Genomic DNA, 21,869 nt, shown 5'->3' on the forward strand with positions numbered 1-21,869 from the left:
TGATGTGCAGATTCAGATGGACATGTGGACAACTCTTCCAGCAAAAAGTTAAGATCCCAGGAAACAGCAACCTGTTTGCAAGGTGATTTCAGGTGAAATACTCCTATCAGAAACTGTTTTACTAAGAAAACACTACATAAAGAGAAGGATACATGGGCAGACATACTGAAGTGGCCACAATACATACTTTGACAAAGTAATACAATGGCTACAGGCTAGTAATGCACACAAATATTTAGCACCAGTGGTACAATCACAGATATGGCCCTGTTTATTGGTGTGGCACCACCTAGAAATTCTTTCATATGTCAAAATAAGATTTTTTAGCAGCATGACTTCTTAATTCCTTTAGTACCTGCTGCACGTCCTTAAAAAGAGGTGCCTAAAAGGTATCAGAAAACAGGCAGATATATGAAGATGTTTTAGACTGGGGTGTATTAAACTCCCCCTATCTTGTGTGAGTGGAAACTATTAGTAGAAACAGATAGCAAAGAAGCTTGTCAGTTCCATAAAAAGGAAAAAACAATATTGCCAGGGCTACAACAGGACCACCACAAATATTTTGGAGAATTCTTCTGAATCTTCAAAATTACCTTGGATATCAGTGGAAAGGGTGGAATGCTTAAAGAATCATTACCCTGAAAGGGAATGAAAAAAATATCTACTAAGCTACATGTTTTGAAAGGAAACCAACAAATCTATGTGACAAGTACCCCACAGACTGGATCAAAACCTGGAAGACCCCCTTGTTCAAATTGCATTTGTGAGGGTCTGTCTGGTCCTGTTCTGTTTGTCTGCCACTATATTTTGCTCTGACGGACTGGATTATGCTTGAAAGGTTAAATATTGTCAAAGAGCTAACTCCAGAGCAATCACAGCCTGCCTGTATAGAGGATGTCCTTGTGCCCCCTAGCTTGTTGGTGTACCACATCACTGTTGTATTGTCTATAATCATCAGGAGAGGCCCAGGGGACCATAGATGAAGAGATTAAAAAATATGGATCACAGCAGACACCTTTTTCAAAATTAAATGCTTTACTCTTTCTAAAGAATCCCACAGGCCTTGTACCTTTATTCTCATAAGAACTGTTCCCCCAAGGAAATTATGAGGTGACTGTAGTTACAGATTGACCTGGAGGTTGATGAGAAAAGGGGGGCATGTAATTGTTTGCATTTGTAGTCTCCAGCAGTGCAGTTCTATTTATACAAAGCCCAAGACAGGCATCTGAAAATTTAGTTAGTGCAAGTGTTAGGTTCATTTGATTTTCAGATACCAGAGAACCTTTTGCTTGAACGACCGAATGAGAGGAATCCTGAGAATCATAGATGCCATGAACCCCAGAATCCTTAGAAACTCTCTGGCTGAAGTCCAAGACTGAAATGAGAAGCTCAGAAAGGTGTACAGATAAAACTTCACCTTCTCCTGTATCAATCACATTTGCTGAAGAGTATCTATATGACACCATAGAAAGACAATCTTGAGTGAAGTGGTCAAGGAAGATTTATGAATATTTACCTGAATCCCAAATTGGTCAGAAGAGTTGAAACCCACGTTAATGACTCCTGACACCTGGGAGAAGGCTGAGTGAAATTCAGTCTGCTATAAGCCATGACTGGATCTATACACTTTGTAAACTCTTGAAGCAGCACATCCCAAAGGGTAATGCAGAGAACTGATCATGCGACTCAAACTAGGAAGTTCAGAGATCTTTTAGGTTTCCTGTTACCATAAAGCTTCCTTGAGGAATAAAGGTTAACAGACCCTGAAGAGTGAACATCTTTAATATTGGAACTTTTCCATACTGAAATATGAAGGAAATATTTAAATCTGGTCTCTAAGAAGGCCCCTTCTTTGATTCTGGAAGCATTCTAGAATCGCAGCCTTTGTCCCTTGAATAAATGGAACTAGTTATACGATTCCTAGGTGTGCAAAGCTGAAGAACCTGAGGGAAGAAAATGTTTGTTTTGAAGGGTGGGAAGGAACTCCCCTTAAAGAATGTTTTTGTACCTATTGCCAACTGTATCTCTCCTTATCCATCTTTATCCCCCATGAGTCTGTCACAATCTGTTGCCAAGGGTAAATGGACACAGCTAGTTGTTAGGACAGCTTTTGAGAAACTGATGCCAGAGGGGAGGGGGAAGAAAGGAAGCAAGCTAACATAGCCTTCCTGAAGTTAAATACTGTCCCTTTACTGGTAAGGTTCTTGTTTGTTATTATTCCCATCCTGCCATCTCTATTTGTTTCTTAAGCATGAAAGAGGATCTGGGAGGTTTGGGGAGATGTGAAAAATCTTAGAAACTCCCTACTCTAATTTCCCTTTCACCTTAAATTGTTTGTGGACCCAAGTAACAGTTGGGCCAAACAAAAACTTTTTCTCTAAAGATGGATTAAAAAATTTCAGAATTTATTTCAATAGAAAATTTCTGATTTCATACCTAGGCATACCTCTATAAACAGTAGTAGAAGTAGATACCCTAGACACAGTATCTGTATAATCATCCATATTTTTAAGGCACACTTAAATACTGGTGACATGTCAAAAACAAAAAGATTGAGAAAGGCACGAACCTCTGCATATAGAACTGCTATAATAATTCTAAAAGCAAACTGTTCCAAAATCTTTCCCTCTGTATCCATAGGGGAAGGCTTGGATGATACCAGAAGCATGTTACCTATCTGTTTTTATGGGGATTAAAGATTCTGAATCAGGGTTATTACAAGCAGCATAATATACTGCCTCCAAGGCCAACAAAGAGGAAGGAAATGAGCAAAATGAGGCAAATCCACTTTCAACTTACTATAAAAACTCCTCAATACAGTGGGAACATCCATTCGTTCCCATAAAAACACCTCATTCATTCTGGAAACAATTTGAGAAAAGAAATTACCACCCAAGAAGGTTGTGAAGGCCAGTTTTCTTCAACATCAGAGTATTGGGCTCAAATATCCATAGGAGTCGAAGCCCTGTCGTTGCTTATGTCAGAATTATCTGACCAGTCTTCCTCAAGGACACTCCAACTGACCTGCTACAGTGACTGCAGTGTACTAAGATTGACTGTCTGTAGCAATTTCCTAGCTTAAGTAAGAAAATCATCTTTACTTATAATGCGTCTTGAGGTTAACAATGTTTAACCTTTTGTTTTTTCTTAACAGGCATCTTCTGTGATTGATTAGGAGGGAAATCTGTACGTCTTTAAGAGTTCACTTCCCCGAGAGACATCCTGAAGAATCCCTCAGTGAAACACTATATCCCACTAAAGATGGTTCTTCCATGCCCAGTTCAGACAATAGATCAGCCAAAGAGGATGAGGCTGACCCATACTTTGTGGTGGCCAAAAAGACTACACCAGAGGAAGCCAAAGAGGTGACTGGTCTCAGGAACAAGAAATGGCCAATTCTTGCTTCTTGTCCACCCACCATCAGCTGAAGTGCAGAATGAGCCCGAATAGTCAGCAAGGGCTTGCAGTTAAGTATTTTTTTTCTTTCTAGGAACTACTGAACTCAGACCAGCAGGAGCGGGATAAGCGTCTCTGTGTCACCAAGGAAGATGCATCAGAAAGTAGCTAGGATGTCTAGAATGAGTCAGTTAGAAGGTAAGCTTTCAAAAGTTTACACAAGCAGCACACTTACACTTAACCTTTAAAACAAAACTTCTAAAAAGGCAGTAATGCACAAACAGTAAAATAAAATCCCTAGCAGTATATGCCTTGTAAATGCATAAGCAGTGCAATAAAACCCTGTCAGAAACTCATTAGAAGTAAAATTAGTCTGACAGAATAAAGGGCATTTGGGCAGGGGAGATGATTGGGCATGTAATGCTTATGTTCAAGCTGTGACAGCTTATCAGCTGTCACAGCTTGAACATAAGCATTACATGCCCAATCATCTCCCCTGCCCAAATGAAATACTGCCCCACACTTAAAATTATATATATATATATATATATATATGTATATATATATATATATATATATATATATATATATATATATATATATATATATATATATATATATATATATATATATATATATCTATACACACACACATACAAATATATACACACACACACACACACACACACATATATATATATATATATATATAGGTTTTCAAATCTTGACTTCCATATGATCGACTGTTGAAATCCCAAGACGAAAATCACGAAACTGCAGAAACCCGAACATCGAATTTTTACCAGGGTAAGTAAACACTTGGCCAAATGTTAACAGAACTTGCGCCGAGGTAAGTAAAACCCACCTAGGTGCACACCCCACCTAACTATATATACCAACTCCGGAACTGCACTACAGTTTACTTACCCAAGTAAAGATTCAACGTTCGGGGTTCTGCAGTTTCGTGCGTTTCATCTCAGGATTTTGACAGTTGATCATATGGGAATCAGGATTTGAAAGTAGACAGGTAGACACACACACACACACACACACACACACACACACACACACACACACACACATATATATATATATATAGCTGTATATATATGTGCGTGTATTACAAAGTTTGCATAATGTAGTACAATTCTATATCAAATAAGCCTCACATCAGCTGAAGCTAAACATAGCAGTCTCAGACAGGAAACATTCAGTAACTAAGAAATACCGGGTTTCTTAAAGAAATCATGACATATATACAAATAAAAGTAAAAAAAAAAACCTCATCTCTCTCTGTGTGTGTGTGTGTGTGTGTGTGTGTGTGTGTGTGTAAATATATATATATATATATATATATATATATATATATATATATATATAGACATATTAAAAATAAATATTTTTGTGAGGAATATTCCGCTAAAAGGGACTTACCTGCCAAAAAGGAGCTGAAAGGCCAGCTGCTATCTTATGAACTCACTGAGCTGCTTCTCCATGAGGAGCAAGAAAGTGCTGAAGATTTTCCTTGATTAGTGATTTTCTCTACTTATTGGCTATTGTTATGAAAAAAAGATTTATCTATATGATAGCTTGTTCTGAAGTTTCTTTTTTTCCTTAAAAGGACAGAATACTGTATCTCCTTATAAAATATTGTGCTAATTACAAAATGGCATACAGTAAATACAATAAAATACTTTCATAGTGTAGAATGCTGTATTACTGCTATACTTCCACAGGTAACAAAGCATTTGGCTTGTACACTAATATCTCACTTCATTACAGCGCATGCAGTAATTAAACATTTACCTACATTTTGCTGCTCCATTCTGTATTGCACTTTTTTGCTTTTGTCTAAATTGTGCCACTTATATCATGAACACCCAGGTATCAGTTACATCTCTAATCATTCCCAGAAAAAAAAATCATGATCTTCTCTCATGTTTCAAATGTCCTCAATAAATAATGTAATCTCATACAGAGGAATCAAAACAGGATGGTTGCAGTTTTAAAAAGTAAGAGTTGGATTTATAAAGCCTTAGCGTACCCGCAGACCCATGTACACACAAAACAGATCTACCACTGTTAAAGCAGGAAAACAAAAGTAAAAATAAAGGAAAGGCTCAGCAAATATCTGCTACAGAGCAGCTCCTGCTACTTGAAACAATATGCCTCACAGGCCATCTGTATAACTGAGCATTTCACAACACTAATTGTTCATGTAGATCATTTTCATGTTGCTAGACTTGTGTAGAGACATGCACAGCATATAGGCTGCATGTACATATGCAACCTAACCAGCAATTTTGTGTTGCATTATTTCAAAATTGGTGAAGGGGGTTAAGTGGCAGCTATCCATGTCCACTCATAATTGCATAACAACATCTGCTGATACCTCCCAGATGTTCTCCCAAAAGCAAATGAATGCAAATAAAGCATACTTAGAAGTATCCTGATGCTATACGGGCCAGGTGGTATGGCCTTACAAGACAGTTTTTATGGCGCACTGCTGACTCTATAGAACTTAGTCATTTTACAGATAACTGTAGAAATGGTTCTTCTGATCTTGTTCTAAAGGCTGCTATGGCTTGAACATCGCACTGCACAATTTTATGAACTATGAACAATTTCTTAAAGTTGTCTTATTATACTTTCATAATTGTTTATTTGAGAAAAAAAATACAGTATGAAAAACATGATCAGCTCTCCTGAAATATTCAGTCATTTTCAGCACTCTGATTGGTTGCTAAATGTGGACATCTAACACTCTTGCAGAAGTTAAATCAACCACAGTGAATTTTAACCATTTTATAAAAGTGTAATAATGCACTTCAAGGAGGTACATTCTGCTTTTCCAATACCTGACTAAAGGGGAGGTGACACGCCTTAATTTGGAGCTCATGCCTCATTATTACCATCTGGCAGAAATATTTAATACACATCTTGTTGTTCCTTGTTGCTCACATGACGTACAGAGTTTAGGCAGCATTACTGTCGATAATGTTTTGGTACTCTTTAGCTACTTTTTAACTGCAGCCAGTCTCGAAGTTGCTTGATCTGTGACTTCACACAGCTTTCTGCAGTGCCACCAGCAGCAGTGTACTGTTCTACGCTGTTTGTGTAATTCCACACTTGAGACACATCACTTTCAAAGAGTGGACTGTTAAAAGACAAAGAAAGGAACTCAGACATTCTGAAAAATAAAACTATTGCGATTACATATTTTGTGAAACAAGGCAGTTGCTGTTTTAATATTTTTTCAAAGCAGTTCTTTGCTACTATGTAATTATTAGCATACTTACTCTCAGAAATACAGCCAAAATTATAAAACATTTCCTGTTCACTAATTCATGCTAATTACTATACATTTTCAATTCATACCTCATTTGTTTTTACATTGTAACCATGGCAACCATTTATTTATGTATTTCTGGTGAGACAAACCCACTACAATTCTACTTTCCATATCCAGAATTTCATCCATTATTACCACAATGTCCTGATATACAGGCTTCAGTATGAATTTTCATCTGCATGTTATGACTTTTTAGACATTATCAATATCAGACTCAATCTCTTTTATTGTTTCGGAGCATCAGTGACCCAGTCGGAACTCAGCAAGAGCAATCGTTCTGTTAATTCAGTCTGCCTACTGAATACTAATTTATACAAATTTTGTAATGCCTGCCTAAACTTTGTTAGTTTAGAACACATCCAGAAATCAAGTTCTCAATTCCCTATTGCATCTTCTTCACACATCCAGCCTAAGTTACTGACATCTGGAAACAATTCTGCAATATATTTAGTAAATAAAAATAAATATTTAATTATTCCCATATAAAGATTATGAATTTTCAAGACTTAGTGGGGTTCCTGGGTGCCAGAGATATCTCAGTCTACCTTTCTGAATCTAAGTTAATAAAGACATTCCTCTCCCAGTGTCACCTTTGTAACTGCTCTTTCCTTCTTTCTCGATATGCTTTATATTCACTACTGACTAAAATGTTAATGCTGACCAAGTTTGCTCTTGCTTCTGTTATAAAACTGCTAGTATTGCTCATTGGGGAACTCTTCTTGTATTTGTTTCAGTCCACACCAATACAACCTGAACAGCCAAAAACCTCAACCTAAATTCTATTCTGAAGGACAAACCTGACTCTTTCTTCATTCATTTAAATCCTATGTCTCCCATTCCAAGATGTTTCAACTAGTTTGGCTCTATGCTTCTTTTCTTTGCATCATTTGCTTTCTTACAGATCTTTATTTGCCTTGGCATCAACTCTACATGGAGAAGTTATTGCTGCCACACTTTTAGATCCTTCTCATGTAATAGTTTCTAAGTTAGTATACATTTTTCCCAGAAATTACATGATATTAAAATTATTAAACAATGCCCAAAATATCAGCTTATTAGAATCCATGGATAATGTACTCTGTGCCAATGCCATTCCTTCCATTTCACCTTCTAACCCTCATATTGCCTTAATTGTGTGGCATTATAATTGTAATGCAAATTTAGAGCCTGATTCAGAGGGCATTACCAATTTTTCCCACAAAAATCTTACACACTTTCCAACTGCTATAATGCAGCTTAAGAAAATTCTAGGAGAAATAACCAGCTTTCAGCACATACCTCTCAACTGTCCCTGATTTTGACTCAAATTTTAACTATGTCCCTCTTAATCCCTCCTAAAACTAGTGACTTTTGGAGGAAAGGTGGTGAATTACACATAATGAATAATGACAATAATTAAGAGTTATAAACTCCTTTTACTTCAGAAAATGTGTATTAATTCACATGCTCTGATCCTGTCAACGTTTCAAGTTAATAGCACTAATATTATAAAAGTGTCCCTGATTGTCCTTGAGTTTTTCTTGACTTGTCCCCGAATCAGTTGAAATTCGTCCCCACTTGTTTGAGAGATCTGTTTCAGCAAGGAATATCACTTACAGGTGTGGACTATAATTTTACTTGCAGCAGTGAAGATGTATCTCAGGGGGTCCAGAAGGGAAAATATAACGAAGGAGGGTAGAATTTTGAAGAAATTTATAAAAATATTTGGCACAGAGGATATGAATTTGGTTGTAGGAGTTCTGAGAGAATGTACGCATTATGCCCCAAGATACAAAAACTGGGCTAGGCTGGACAGAACAAATGAATAGAACACTGATCCAAACTGCAAAATCACAAAAAAAGCCACTCCAGGTACCTGGAAGCACAACTCCACTAGGCAGTCGGTCTTCAAAAGATAAAATCCAATGAGCCAAATCCAAAAAAGTAAGATAAAATGAAATTTATTATACAAAAAGAGAAAAACAAGCGCTTTCGTCCTTAATGTTAAGAACTTCATCATATAAAAGGAAAGAGCTCTAAGTCCATTTTAAATACTTGCATTAAAACTTCACAAATGTAGACACACCCTCTAAAAGAGATAAACCTGTTCCCTACATTTAGGCCAAAAAAGTTAATAACAAATAAAATAATCAGTCAGTAAATACATGACTAATAGATAATTCTATCTTTCCGGAGCTTTTAGTTTAAGAACAGAGCTGATGGAAATGTGTTCATTTAAACTTGGCCAGTTGCCTGATTTAAGGCATAATTGCCAAAATAATTCACATTTTTCAAGAATAAGTGACCAAGCCCCACTCCAAATATCAGTTCTTATACTGTCAATTATTAAAAATTTAAAGGAATGACCTTCATTTTCTAAAATGTGTTTACTTAGAGCATTGGTTTCTTTTTTCAACCTGATGTCATATAAATGCCGATATATATGATTTTTCAATTTTCAGTTAGTTTTACCAACATAGAAACAGCAGCATACAGTACACAGTGCACAATATACTACTTTTTCACACAACAATTGTATTTATGATGGATATTAACTTCAATACTATTGATGTGAAAAACACTGCCCTCATAAATGAATTTACAAAAATTGCACATTCCACATTTTTTCATGTGACATGCCTTCTTGTTAAAATAATGTTTTTCCATTTCAAAAATGTTTTTGAGGTTCTTACCCTTTTTGAACACAACTGTAGGTTTAGTCCCCACATAAGGTCTTGTTACTTTATCCTGACTTAAAATCGACCAATTTTTAACCAAAATATTACTTAATTCAAAACTGTCCGAGGTGAACACAGTAATAAAGGAACTCCTATAGTTCCTTAAATCTTCTGTGTTTGTTATTATTTCAACCTCCAGGGTAGGTACAATGTTGGTGACATGATCTGTTAAAAGGGGGTGAAAATAATCTCTTTCCCTTTTGTTAATAACTTCTAAAGAGATCTCTTCAATGAATTTGAATGGGTAACTGCTACAAAAAAACATTTGTTTAAGATTGTCACATTCACACAAAAAGCCTCCATAGTGGAAATCATGCGTGCAGCACGCACAAACTGTCCTTTCACAATAGCTTTCTTCTGTTTCAAAGGGTGTGTGCTGGAATAGTGGAGTAAAGAATTCAAATAAGTTTCTTTCCTAAAAATTTGAGATAAAACTCTTATTTAGGTAGTCTTTGGATAACAAAACATCCAGAAAAGAAATGTAATCAACTCCATGTGCGTGGGTAAACTTTAAAAAGCTGGTGGCCAAATTAATTTCACAAAATCACTAATGCATTCCATTGGTCCATCCCATAAAATAAAAATATCATTCAAGAAACGTGTGTAACATTTAATACATGTAAAATAAGTTGAGGAAAACACCTTCTTTTCCCACTGTGAAACCACAATGTTGACATATAGGCCCCCACAGGCTGAACGCACTGCCACCCCTTCTTGCTGTAGACAGATCTCATTGTTAAACATAAAATTATTTTTTTAGAACTAATTCTAAAAGATATAAATAAACAAGGACTTCATCATGTCCAGTTCCGTTCTCATAAAGGAACTCCAAAAACTAATCTAACCCGATGTCATGGGGTATTACAGAATAAAGGTCTTTGATATCAATAGTTAAAAAACATAAGTTTCTTTAAAAGATATCTCATTAATCAAGCTCAGAAAGCTCCAAGAATCATTACATATATGGGTCTCTCCATAAACCAAAGTTTTCAATTTAATGTCTAAAAATTTAGCAGTGGGGTGTGTAATGGAGCCTTTTGCATCAACAATGGGATGCATTGGTGGTTGGGAAAAGCTTTTATGAAGTTTGGGTAAACCAAACATAACAGCAATCCTTGGATGTAAGACAGACAGGTAGTTCAACAAGTCAACAGAAATAGAACCCTCAATGAACAAGTCCTGGAGTTCATTCCTAATCTTGCTGTATGCACCATTAAGCTCGTTAATAGAATATGTTGCATAGGCCCTGCCATTCAATATTTCCAACAGTTTGTTGTTATATTCATCATAATTCATTAAAACCAACCTGCCACCCTTATCTGGTTTCATTATCTTAACTTTGTCTAGAAAACCTCTAATTTCTCTAACAACAGTACTTTCACCTCTATTTAGATTCACTTCATATGTTTTATTTTTATTTTTTATGAAATGAGAATTGCAAATATCCAATTCGCAAGTCTTCTCGAATAACTGAATGGTGGGGGTGGAGGGGAGGGTTACAAGTACTAGACATGGCTAAAGGGTTAATAAAGGGAAGTAAATACTGTGGGAAGAAATAGCCAGGGAATTATTATGGCTAGGCTTGTATAGGCCCTAGGGCCGATAGCCTAGTACCAACCTATGAACAAAATTATCAGTATTCGAATTCTGAAATAATACATTTAAATTCAATTTATGGGTGTAAAGTTTAAAGTCCATTAAAACTGTGGCAATATCATAACAATGATAGGGCACAAAAGTGAATCCCTTTGAGAATAAATCACAATGTTTCACATCCACAACTGTGTTAGAAAAATTGTAAACCCTGAAGTCACCCAAATAATTAGTTGTAATATCACATAAAGGTAAAGTATAAACTGCTGTTTCAACAGAAGGGGTTCCACCCAAAAAAGAACACTCAGAAAAGTCCAAGTCAATTGATAAATTTAGTCCAAGTTGTTCCATCCCTGGCAGGGTACTCCCCTCCCCCTGGTGGTGGGTTTCCCTCTCTTGTTCCAATATATATTTGGAGGGTTGGTCACTACTCAGTTCTCCTTGTACGGGTACCAAGTTTGTCCTTGGGGGACCATCTTGTTTTTTATACACTCCAGCCGTCTCAATGGTGGATATTCCTCTGTGTCTACAAAAGACTCAGCAGATTCATGGTGTGAAAAATTATCAATGAGACTCGTGCTAGGCCCCTCATTATTACCATTTGTATATCTGGTACCCTAAGTCTGTGATGGTGGTGGTGTAGGGTAAGCTAACCCTTTTCCATAGGCATTCTTGTCCCTTATGATTTTTTTTATCTTTTTGTTTTTAATAGAGTTGACCAATTGGTCAATACTCCTGAAAATATGAATATGTTTATATTTATAGTCATTGTACTGGGAAATGTTACAAATACGTTGGTCTAGGTCAGTAACAGAGTGAATCAAGTCATTAACCATAAACTCATGTTTAACAATTAATTTCATATGTTCGATACCATGTTGATCGAATAATTTAATGAGACAGAAAGTACAGTTTTGTACCTACCATAAATGTAGATGTTCGAGTGTTCACCCTGCTGCAGTCATCACACTTGGGTTATCCTGCCGTCAGGCGGTCCCGCAGTTGGCCCGAATTCCAAAGTCTTAATCCGGCATCGGTTGCTGTCGCTTCTTCCCTGACGTCAGTGCGTCAGGGGAATATAAGAGGCATCCGACGCCATTTTCTTCAGTCTTTCTTGCTGCGTGGTGCCCGAAGCAGAAGCAGTTCGCAAGTGCCGGTCGGCCGAGACCTGAGATTTTTGATTTGAATTTCAGTCTGAAGTCTTCAATAAAGCTAATGTAACAGTTGCATTTCTTGTGGGAAGCAAATACCTCATAAGGACTTCCATTCCTGTTGTATTCCTTGCCTAGGCCCAGACCACGATGTCACAGGTTGTCGGTTTTGCGCTAGGTTTAATAAACGCACTATCAAATGCCGTTTTGACTTCACACGTCATTACTTTGGTAGGAAATTCAATTATATCATGCCATCGGAGCAGCCGACAACTGCAATTCATAAAAAACGCAAGGATAAGGACAGGCAGCCTAGGAATAAGCCAGACCCCGAGGCCTCAGCTGGGCCTGTCGCTGGTTCTCCGGTTTTCAGTGAGGCACCTACGCAGCCCCTGACGACCGCAGAGCTGGAACCCCAGACAGCTGCCGACTCCCAAGCGGAGTCTACTAGGCTGACGCAGCCATCTACCAACATTGGAGCAGATTTAGACACCGGTGCAGAGGAAACACTTTTGGTTGCAGAAGGTGTCTTCAGACCGACTACTCTCACCATTATATCTTATGCTAAGCTTAAAACTCCTTTAAAACCTAAGAAAACTGTTCATCAGTCTACAGGTCAAGGCCCCATGCCTAAGAAACAGATGCTTAAGATGGCTGAAGATTTAATTACCCTTATCAGGGGTTCCCATCCCCCTCCTGATAAAAGACCAAGACAAGAGGAGGATTATGCATCCTCTGACCAGGTTTCTCTCCTCAGATTCTTCTGAGGAACAGGATTACACTTTTCCACCTTATGAGGATTCTGATGCTGAAGACTCTATTCCCTCAGCATCTCCCCCTGAAGACTACTCCTTTGGGGAAACATTACATACCATGAGGTAACATTTCCACTGGGAAGGCCAGGATTACTCAGATTCTAAGAAAAGGCTCCGAGAGTTCCTTTTATTACCCCAGCACAGACCTCTTGCTATCCCTCCTGTTTTAGATATTGAGGATGATGTCTACTTGGAGTCTAGTTTAAATCCACACTCTCTACCTCCTGCTCCAGCCAAACCAGACAGATACTACAGAGTACCTGACTCACACAAATTCCTTTATAAAAGCAGTGTAGCTGACCCAGAAACCATATCCCAGGGTCCTAAGGGAGCAAAGGCTTCTATGGCTAAAAATCCTGTGCCCTCTGAAAGAGATTCCAGAGCCCTAGATAGATGGGGAAAGAAAATATACACCTCAGCAACTCTGGCTATGAGAGCATTAAATTGCCAGTTTCACATGTTGAAATATCAACAATTCATGATGTCTCAGTTAAAACAAAAAAATGAGCACACATTCAGAACAGCCTGAATTCAAGGAAATGCAGGATCTGTTGCATGCAGCTGAACAGGTGGGCAAACATACTTTACAATGCGGATTTGATTCACTGGAAGCTTCCTGTAGTGCAGCTGTTACTGGCTCAGCCATTCGTAGACATGCTTGGTTAAAAGAGCAAACCCTCCCTGACCATGTTAAAGCAAAATTATTAGATGCACCTTTACAACAGGATGTATTATTTGGTGTCAAAGCAGAAGAGGTTTTAAAGAAAATGGAGGATAAGGCTAAATCTATGCAAACGGTCAAGGATTTCTTGCAGGTACAACCCCCTCGCTTCAGCAGAAATTGGCCAACAAAAAACTGGTCCTTTCCAACTTCAGACAGATCACAGAGGGGCAAATACAGATGCCCAAGGGGCAGAGGTCAGTCACAGGGCCCTTACAAACCTCACCAATGGGGTTCTGCTACCCAGAAAGGAGGAGAAGACAGGCCCCAAGCTAGCAGAAGGCAGACACAATGACTCTATCCTCAAACTACCAAGCAAATCTCTCCTGACAACACCATTGGGAGGAAAAAGACAGCAACCGACGCCGGATCAAGACTTTGGAATTCGGGCCGACTGCGGGACCGCCTGACGGCAGGATAACCCAAGTGTGATGACTGCAGCAGGGTAACACGATGAACATCTTATATTCTACATGAACATGTGCATTTAATTGAAAGTTTAGATATACATCCATTAACTATTTAAGATCATACACCAATAATAACTAAAATAAAAATGCAGGGTAATGAAATAAAGATGAGACATTGGCAGTTTCCCACCTATCTGGTAAAAAGAGAGGCATTTAAGGAATGGGTAGTGGAAATTATTCAGGAGTTATTAGAAAAGATAGAAATTTCTTCTGAAAATGTAGCTATAGAGTGGGATAAAATTAAAGTGGAGTTTAAAAACAGAGTGGAAATAAAAGAAAGATATGGTTAAGAAGTAACAAGACTTATTTAGAGGGACTGACAAATGTTAAAGTATTGCAAAATAGAGGGAATCTCACAGAACAAGATGAGGAGCAATTGCACATTGCTAAACAGAAAATAAGGGACTACCTTAATAATATGCACGAGTTTAAAGAGATTGCCATTAAGCAATTGTTTTTTGATAATAACTCCAGAGCACAAAAACTTTTAACACAAAGACTCGGGCAACAGAAAGTAGAAAAGTTGTTGACAAGCTTAGGGAGCCTATAATAAGGAATATGACAAGAAATCCTGTAGAATTACTAGAAATATTTTGGAAGTTTTATGAAAATATGTATAAAGCAGAGAAATCAAGAAAAGGTACAAATTGAAATGTTTATGGAAGAATTAAATATGCCCAGGTTAGAGGTAGATGAGGGTCAATTACTAACAGGATAGGAGGAGATTAGATAAAAATGGCCATGTATAACCAATCTACAGGAAACTCCATAGGAATAGATGGTATTTTTGTGGAAGTTTTGGAAGCTAGAAGGTAAAAAACTGATGATAGTATTTTAAGAGGAAGAGAAGCACCAGTATCCTGGAAGAAAGCAATGATGGCTGTAAAACCTAAAGACCCATCAGATCTAGCTTCATACAGGCCCATTTCAATCCTAAACCATGATTATAAAGTGTTTATATCTATAATAGCTAAAAAAAATGGCAAAGGTTATGCCAAAAGTAATAGATCTGGATCAATATTGACTAGTGGAGGGGTGGCAAACATTTGACAACATAGCAAGAGGGAAGCAGAATGTAAGAAAATGCCACTGTTGTTGGTGGGTCTTGATGCAGAGAAACCATTTGACAGAGTAAGCTGGGAGTTTATCAGCAGGGCAATGGAAGCATTTACATTCCATGATAAAATTATAAGGTTGATTAGGAGGCTATATGATGGATTGGAGGGGAACATTAAAATGGGTAGGTTCCTCTGATAATTTCTCTTTGAGCAGATGAACCAGACATGGGTGTCCTCTTTCCCCTTTTTTACTTGCACTGTACTTAAAACCCTTGGCAAAAAAATAAGGGACTCAGAATCACGGATATAATTGGTTAGGTATTCATGAAAAGTTGGTTCTATTTGCAGATATTATTTTATATCTGATAAAACCAAAAAAGAACATTACAGTGTTGTCAAACATTTTGAGACAGTTTCAAGTCTTTTCGGGATACAAAATTAACAACGTTAAAACAAAGGCAATAGCTGTAAACTATGTGCCCACACACAAATTGGTTCAGCAATAGCCATACTTATGGGGACATGATAAAATTAAGTACTTAGGAGTACAAATTAAAATAGATTCTGGTGTGAGAGCTAAGGATATGTGGGAAAAGACTAAACAAAAGATCATACAAAACTGAGAAACTGGAAGCTCTGTTTTACGATATGGATAGCAAGATAAAAGCAGTTAAAATGCTTTTAGTCTCTTTAGTTTTATACACAGGTTAGGTATATTTTTATCAACTAGAGGAGAAGTTGTTGATAGCAATTAATAAAGAACTGAAGGATTTTATCTAGGAAGGGAAGATGGCAAGAATCAAGTGGGATATGCTGATTCTTCCAGTAGAACAAGGTGATCTGAGATTTGAATGGGGTATTTCAAAGCTGCACAGTTCACGCTCCTATACACAGCACAAGCAGAAAATTATAATTTAAAGTGGAAATGGATGGTGATGAAATGGGGGGGGGGGACTCAAGAAACAATGAGAGAGAGGAATTTTGGATGCATATCTTTAGGGAGAAGGACAGTAACATACAGAATACAATATTCATAATGTAGAAGAAAGTATTCTAAGAACTAAGCCAACACTGGAATGGAGAAAAGAGAGTCTGCCAATAGGGATGACTGCAATTAGGGATACAGACAATAGGCAATATGGGGCTGGAATTTATTGGAGAAAATTGGCAAAAGAACCAAGGTACTGGGAGCAAATAATCAGAGAGGGAAAGGTAAAAGAATGGGAAGACATCAAGAATTTATTTGGACTACAGATTGCCTTCCCTATCAAGGACTGACATCAGCATATAGGCAAAGAGAAAGAAATAGGAAAATCCTAAGCAAAAGACCAGCACTGGTAGAATTTTTAGTAGAATGTAGAACAGAAGCTGCTGTTAGAAAAGGAATAATTTGAAGAGCATACATATTAGATGACAACTATAAGAATCAATCAGAGGAGATTAGAAAGGACTGGGAAGAGAGAATGGACAAGCAATTCACAAAGAATCAATGGGGGATATATGTATGTCTCCCAAATATACAACAAAGTCTAGAAGATTTAGGATCTTTGCTTGGAAGCGTTTACATAGGTATTTTTATATCCAAAGTAGACTCCAAAGAATTTTTCCTCAAGTAGACAGCTAATGTTGGAGGTGTGATGGGGAAGAAATGAGTAATTGGGAACATATTTTTCTTGGAGTGTAATGAGTTGGCATACTTTAAAAACTCCCTGCAGACTACTCTTCAGAAATACTGGGTGAGCCAATTGGCTAGAAAATTGATACAACTAAGGAAATTATTTTTTTGAGCTATGATACAGAATCAGAATTGCCTAGACATAGTAAGGCCTTGCTGAGTCTAACTATGGTGACTGCCAAAAAAGCAGAAAATGGAAAGCAAAGTCTAAATCAACTGTACTAGAAATAGTGAATACAATAACAGACACAAAACAACTGGAAATGGGATCTTTAGAAAAGGGAAGGAGCAAATTACGTAACAGAAAATGGGAACTGTAGAAACAATACATGCAAAGGAGGAATGAGGTTTAAAAGAAGGGAGGATTTAATGAGCTATGTAATGTTTGACTGACAATGTCTGGATAGATAAGTGATGTATAACGTTTGCAACTAAAATCATGTCAATTTGGTTTGTTTTCATTTACATAAAATGTATGATTGCCTATGTCATAGTGATAATTTAATAAAGGTGTTTCTTGTTAAAAAATCTTACACCCTTCATCTCCAATTTAAATTCTTAGTTTTTTTTCTTTATTATTATTAAGAATTTCTCTGGGGGGGGTTAAGGAATGCTTTACCTACTTAAAGTATAAATAGAATGAAGAACATGTCAATAGCCTGTGCTGAATTGTCCAGGTTAATTATCATGAGCTTTCATTAGTTTAATTTTTTAACAAATTCTCTTTTATCTCTTCATATTGCTCACTCATTGATTGTGATGCAGAATCAGTCACACAGACTCCTAGGCATTTTAGTGTGTATTCCAATAAATAGTTGCAATCTTGCACCAGATTATTATTGTCTGGGACCCTGCTCCAGCTGACGCACTGCATGGCTATCCTCCTATAATTTTCCTGCATTCAAATGAACTGCCCAATGGGCAGCACTTTTCAATTTCAGCACAGTGTTAGCCTGGGTGAACCAGCTGTCTTTTGGTTTGTGGATTATTTATTGGACAGTTCACCGCAGCAAAAGGGAATATCTTTTCATTTTTTTGCTACTTTGTTTATATTTCCCTCTGCACATGGCTAACAAATCTAACGACTCAAGGAGCAAGACAAATGCTGCTGTTTTGGATTTTCTCCAAGGAACAAATATGGAAAATGCAGACAGCAATTTGAATCCACTACTGAGCTTACATTTTGATTTGAATGAAGCTAGCGTTGGAAGTAATCCTAAGGAAAATGCTGATAGTTCCAGGTTTGAAACCATACTTAGGGATGTTGAAACTGCTGCATATACACTGAAAAGACTTACTTGGCAGCGGTACAATTTAGAAGCATGTTTGCATCACAAAGTTATACCTATTGGCATGCGGGTCAAATGCATGCCTAGTTATGGGAATCAACATCCTTCATTATTAGCAAGCTGGCAGGCGATCAATCTTGAAACCAGCTTCAGGTACATCAAACTTCTGTTAGAATATTTTAAACCAGAAGAAGAGAAGACTGTTCAACAGATACAAGACAAACAGATAGAACTAGAAAAGGTGAATTTAACTCCTTATCATATAAATAGATTGGAAATGTTACAGTTTAATTTGAACATCTATGAGACTAAAATAAAAGAACAGAAAATTAAAAAACTGAATAGAGATGTATTGGATTTCAAGCATGGACGTATCTTCGAATGGCCAAGGGAGGAACAATTTGTTGGATAGAGACAACATGTTCCAACGTTTGGTAACAGTAATTTTAGTAATGGAAAAGTAAATCTGGAGACACGTAATATTAACTTTGTGGATAATTCACGTATTGAAAGTGAAGTTCAAAAACTCCCAGCAGAGCAGGAACTTCCAGGTTCTGACAACATTTTAACTAACACTACTGAAACATCTACTTCAGGGGCTATACCTAAATTAAAGGGTGCCCACTTACCAGTCACTACTACTTTGCCAATTTTTCTGAAGCAGTATTATTATACAAGCAACAGATCACAAAGCCAAGACCGGAAGAGGAAAAAACCCCTGATGTGAATAAATCGTTGGTGGTGAATATATCCAGTTGTGTTTTAACAGCAGCCGAACAGTCGATATTGCAAAAAGGTCTGACTTTTATTCCCTCTTTTAGATCTGATTTAAGTGAATTTGTCATTGATCTAAAATGTTTTGGTCGAAATGCTACATTGAAGAATATATTTGGTAACAAACAGGAGCTCAACAAGAAACCAAGAAAACCTAGCACATTTGTACCTGTTAGCCACCCGGCAGTTGAGTTATTTACAAGATTATGTACCAATGAAGTAGAGAAATTGAGGTCGGACCCCCGTACCAAACATTTCAATAACATAACCTCAGAAGAGAGGGAAGATATTCAGCATTTACAACAGAATAGAGAAGTTATACTGAAACCAGCAGACAAAGGTGGAGCTATAGTAGTTATGGATTCCTCATGGTATTTCAGTAAAATGGAAGAAATGTTAAAGGATTCGTAAACTTATATTGCTGTTACACCTTTGGATGTGAATCGGGCTATACATAAAGTTAGATCATATCTACATGATATGGTTTTACAAAGGCAAATTGACTTAGATCTATTTAACTTCTTAGATGTCACCAATCCTACAGTTCCCAGTATTAATGGCTTACCGAAGATACATAAAAAGCTTCAAGATCCACCATTACGTAATATTGTTTCTGGCCAAGGTTGGATTACAGAAAATATGTCTTTATTTGTAGAAAGAGAACTGAAAGACATTTTAAAGAATCATGGTACAGTGTTAAGAGGCACAGATGACTTCCTTCATAAATTGCATCCAGTGATGGAAGCAATAATGGATAAATCTAGCCTTCTTCTTACCACATTAGATATCAATAGTCTTTTTACTACCATACCGAATGAAGCAGGTATAAATTCAATAAGAAGACTAATATCTGCAAGGAAGAATGCATTAGAGACTCAAACTATTTGTGACCTACTTGAGTTGATTCTGGAGAATAACTTTTTCTTATTTGTGAACAAAACTATTTACAGAAATGGGGGGTTGCCATGGGCACCCCCTGTGCCAATAGTTATTCGAACCTAGTTCTAGTTCAATGGGAGTTGGAATTTGTTTTAAATACTGATAACCCATGGTTTGATAACATTCTGTACTATGGGCGTTTTGTAGATGACTTGTTCATCTTATGGAAAGGAAGTACAGAGCAATTTCAACTCTTCCATAATTAGTTGAATACAACCACCTCGTTCTGGACTTTTAGCTCTAACTATTCTAAACACACAGTAAGTTTTTTGGATGTTAATGTTATGCTCAATGAAATAGGAGAACTAGAAATCGAACTACACAGGAAAAGTACCTGGAGTAACCATTATCTGCTGAAAAGCAGTATGCATCCTAGACATATTTCCAGAAACATCATGAGAAATGAAACCAATAGGATTTATAAACGTTGTAACCAAGAGGACACACATAATAGAGAGGGGAGTCTTTTACAGGAAAATTTGAAAGAAAGAGGCTATAAGGGGAAAGACTTGAGGTTACCAACCCAGGAAAAGGAAGATAGGAAGAAGGATAAAGATACACTGATCAGATTTGCTCTAACTTATAGCACGGATAACTATCAAATTCAGCAAATAATCCAACAGTTTTGGCCCATTTTAACGCAAGATTCCCAGTTGAAAGATATAGTGGGAGAAAGACCACGTTTCTGCTACAAAAACAAGAGGAATCTGAAAAGATTATTGTGCACAAATACACAAAAGACGAAGCGGATTCAAGGGCAGAAGGGGAATTTCATGTGTGGCAATTGCAATATTTGTACTCTGACAGACACTAGCAACAAGTTTGAGCATCCAAAAATGAAGAGACTTTATATATTTGATGTCAAAGCAACCTGTACCATGAGTAATGTTGTTTATCTGGCTACATGTAGATCATGCCAGTCATTTTATGTAGGCAAAACAAACCAAATGCTTAAAAAACGTATACAGAGGCATCAAAGGGACATTGTGAACCAAGATGTTCATAATGCCCTAGCTAATCATGTCAGTCAGCATAAAGATCATTTGTTTTCATATAAAGCTATAAAGACCATACATATTGGCCCAAAAAAGGGGATATTGAGAACATAACTGAGCTTAGGGAAACCACATGGATAATAAACCTTAGAGCTGATCAACATCCGGGGTTGAATGGTGTTATACCGTTGAAACCTGTCTTGAAGAGAGGCAGATCGACCATGAGCTAGCGAGATCATAAGTGATGAATGATAAATATCTGAAGAGACATGGTGGAATCTTAGTAAAATCTCCTATTGATCTTGAATGGATGGGATGAAGTCAGAAATTTATACATATTGATCTTGGATGGATGGAATGAAGTCTGACACTTGCATACATTGCTACAGTGAAATAACATACTTATTATTTTGCTTTATAAGAGCATTTATGTCCTAATGGAAGTTTGATTAAGTTTGATTATGTTAGTGTCAAGATTAGAAGATTTGATGCTGTCGACATATGCTATTTGTAGTTTAATATGCCCATATCTTTCCTGCTCTGGTTTCATCAAAACAAAACTGGACAGTATGATAAACATCTGAACAGAGATGGTGGAATTTTAGTATAAGTTCCCTATTGATCTTGAATGGATGGGATGAAGTCAGAAACTTGTATATACTGACTTTGGATGGATGAAATTAAGTCTGAAACTTGTATACATTGCTAGAGCAAAATAACATACCTATACTCTTCTTAGTATAGAAGTCTTCTTAGGCAGTCACCATGTGAATGTATTGAGGTACAAATGTGGCCATGCAAGACATGGAGCCTTGACATTTATTGTCACTTAGTAATTGTCCTGCTATATTCCTGTCTTGGGAAATGAAACTTTAGTAATGACATTGCCTATTTTTTATTGATAGCGATGCTTACTACTGTATA

General features: G+C 37.0%; 1 protein-coding gene across 1 annotated transcript in view; it reads right to left on the reverse strand.

Annotated features, from left to right (window-relative positions):
- Positions 1-6,038: 6,038 nt before the first annotated feature.
- ASL (argininosuccinate lyase) overlaps positions 6,039-21,869 on the reverse strand; it is a 368,527-nt gene continuing 352,696 nt past the window's right edge. Inside the window, exon 18 of the mRNA XM_044054865.1 lies at positions 6,039-6,671. Coding sequence (XP_043910800.1) covers positions 6,409-6,671 — 263 coding nt within the window. The 3' untranslated portion in view covers positions 6,039-6,408. The remainder of the gene's footprint in view (positions 6,672-21,869) is intronic.

The sequence above is a fragment of the Protopterus annectens genome, chromosome 13.part0 (assembly GCF_019279795.1).
Source record: "Protopterus annectens isolate FY-2018-M chromosome 13.part0, PAN1.0, whole genome shotgun sequence".
Taxonomy (NCBI): Eukaryota; Metazoa; Chordata; order Ceratodontiformes; family Protopteridae; genus Protopterus; species Protopterus annectens.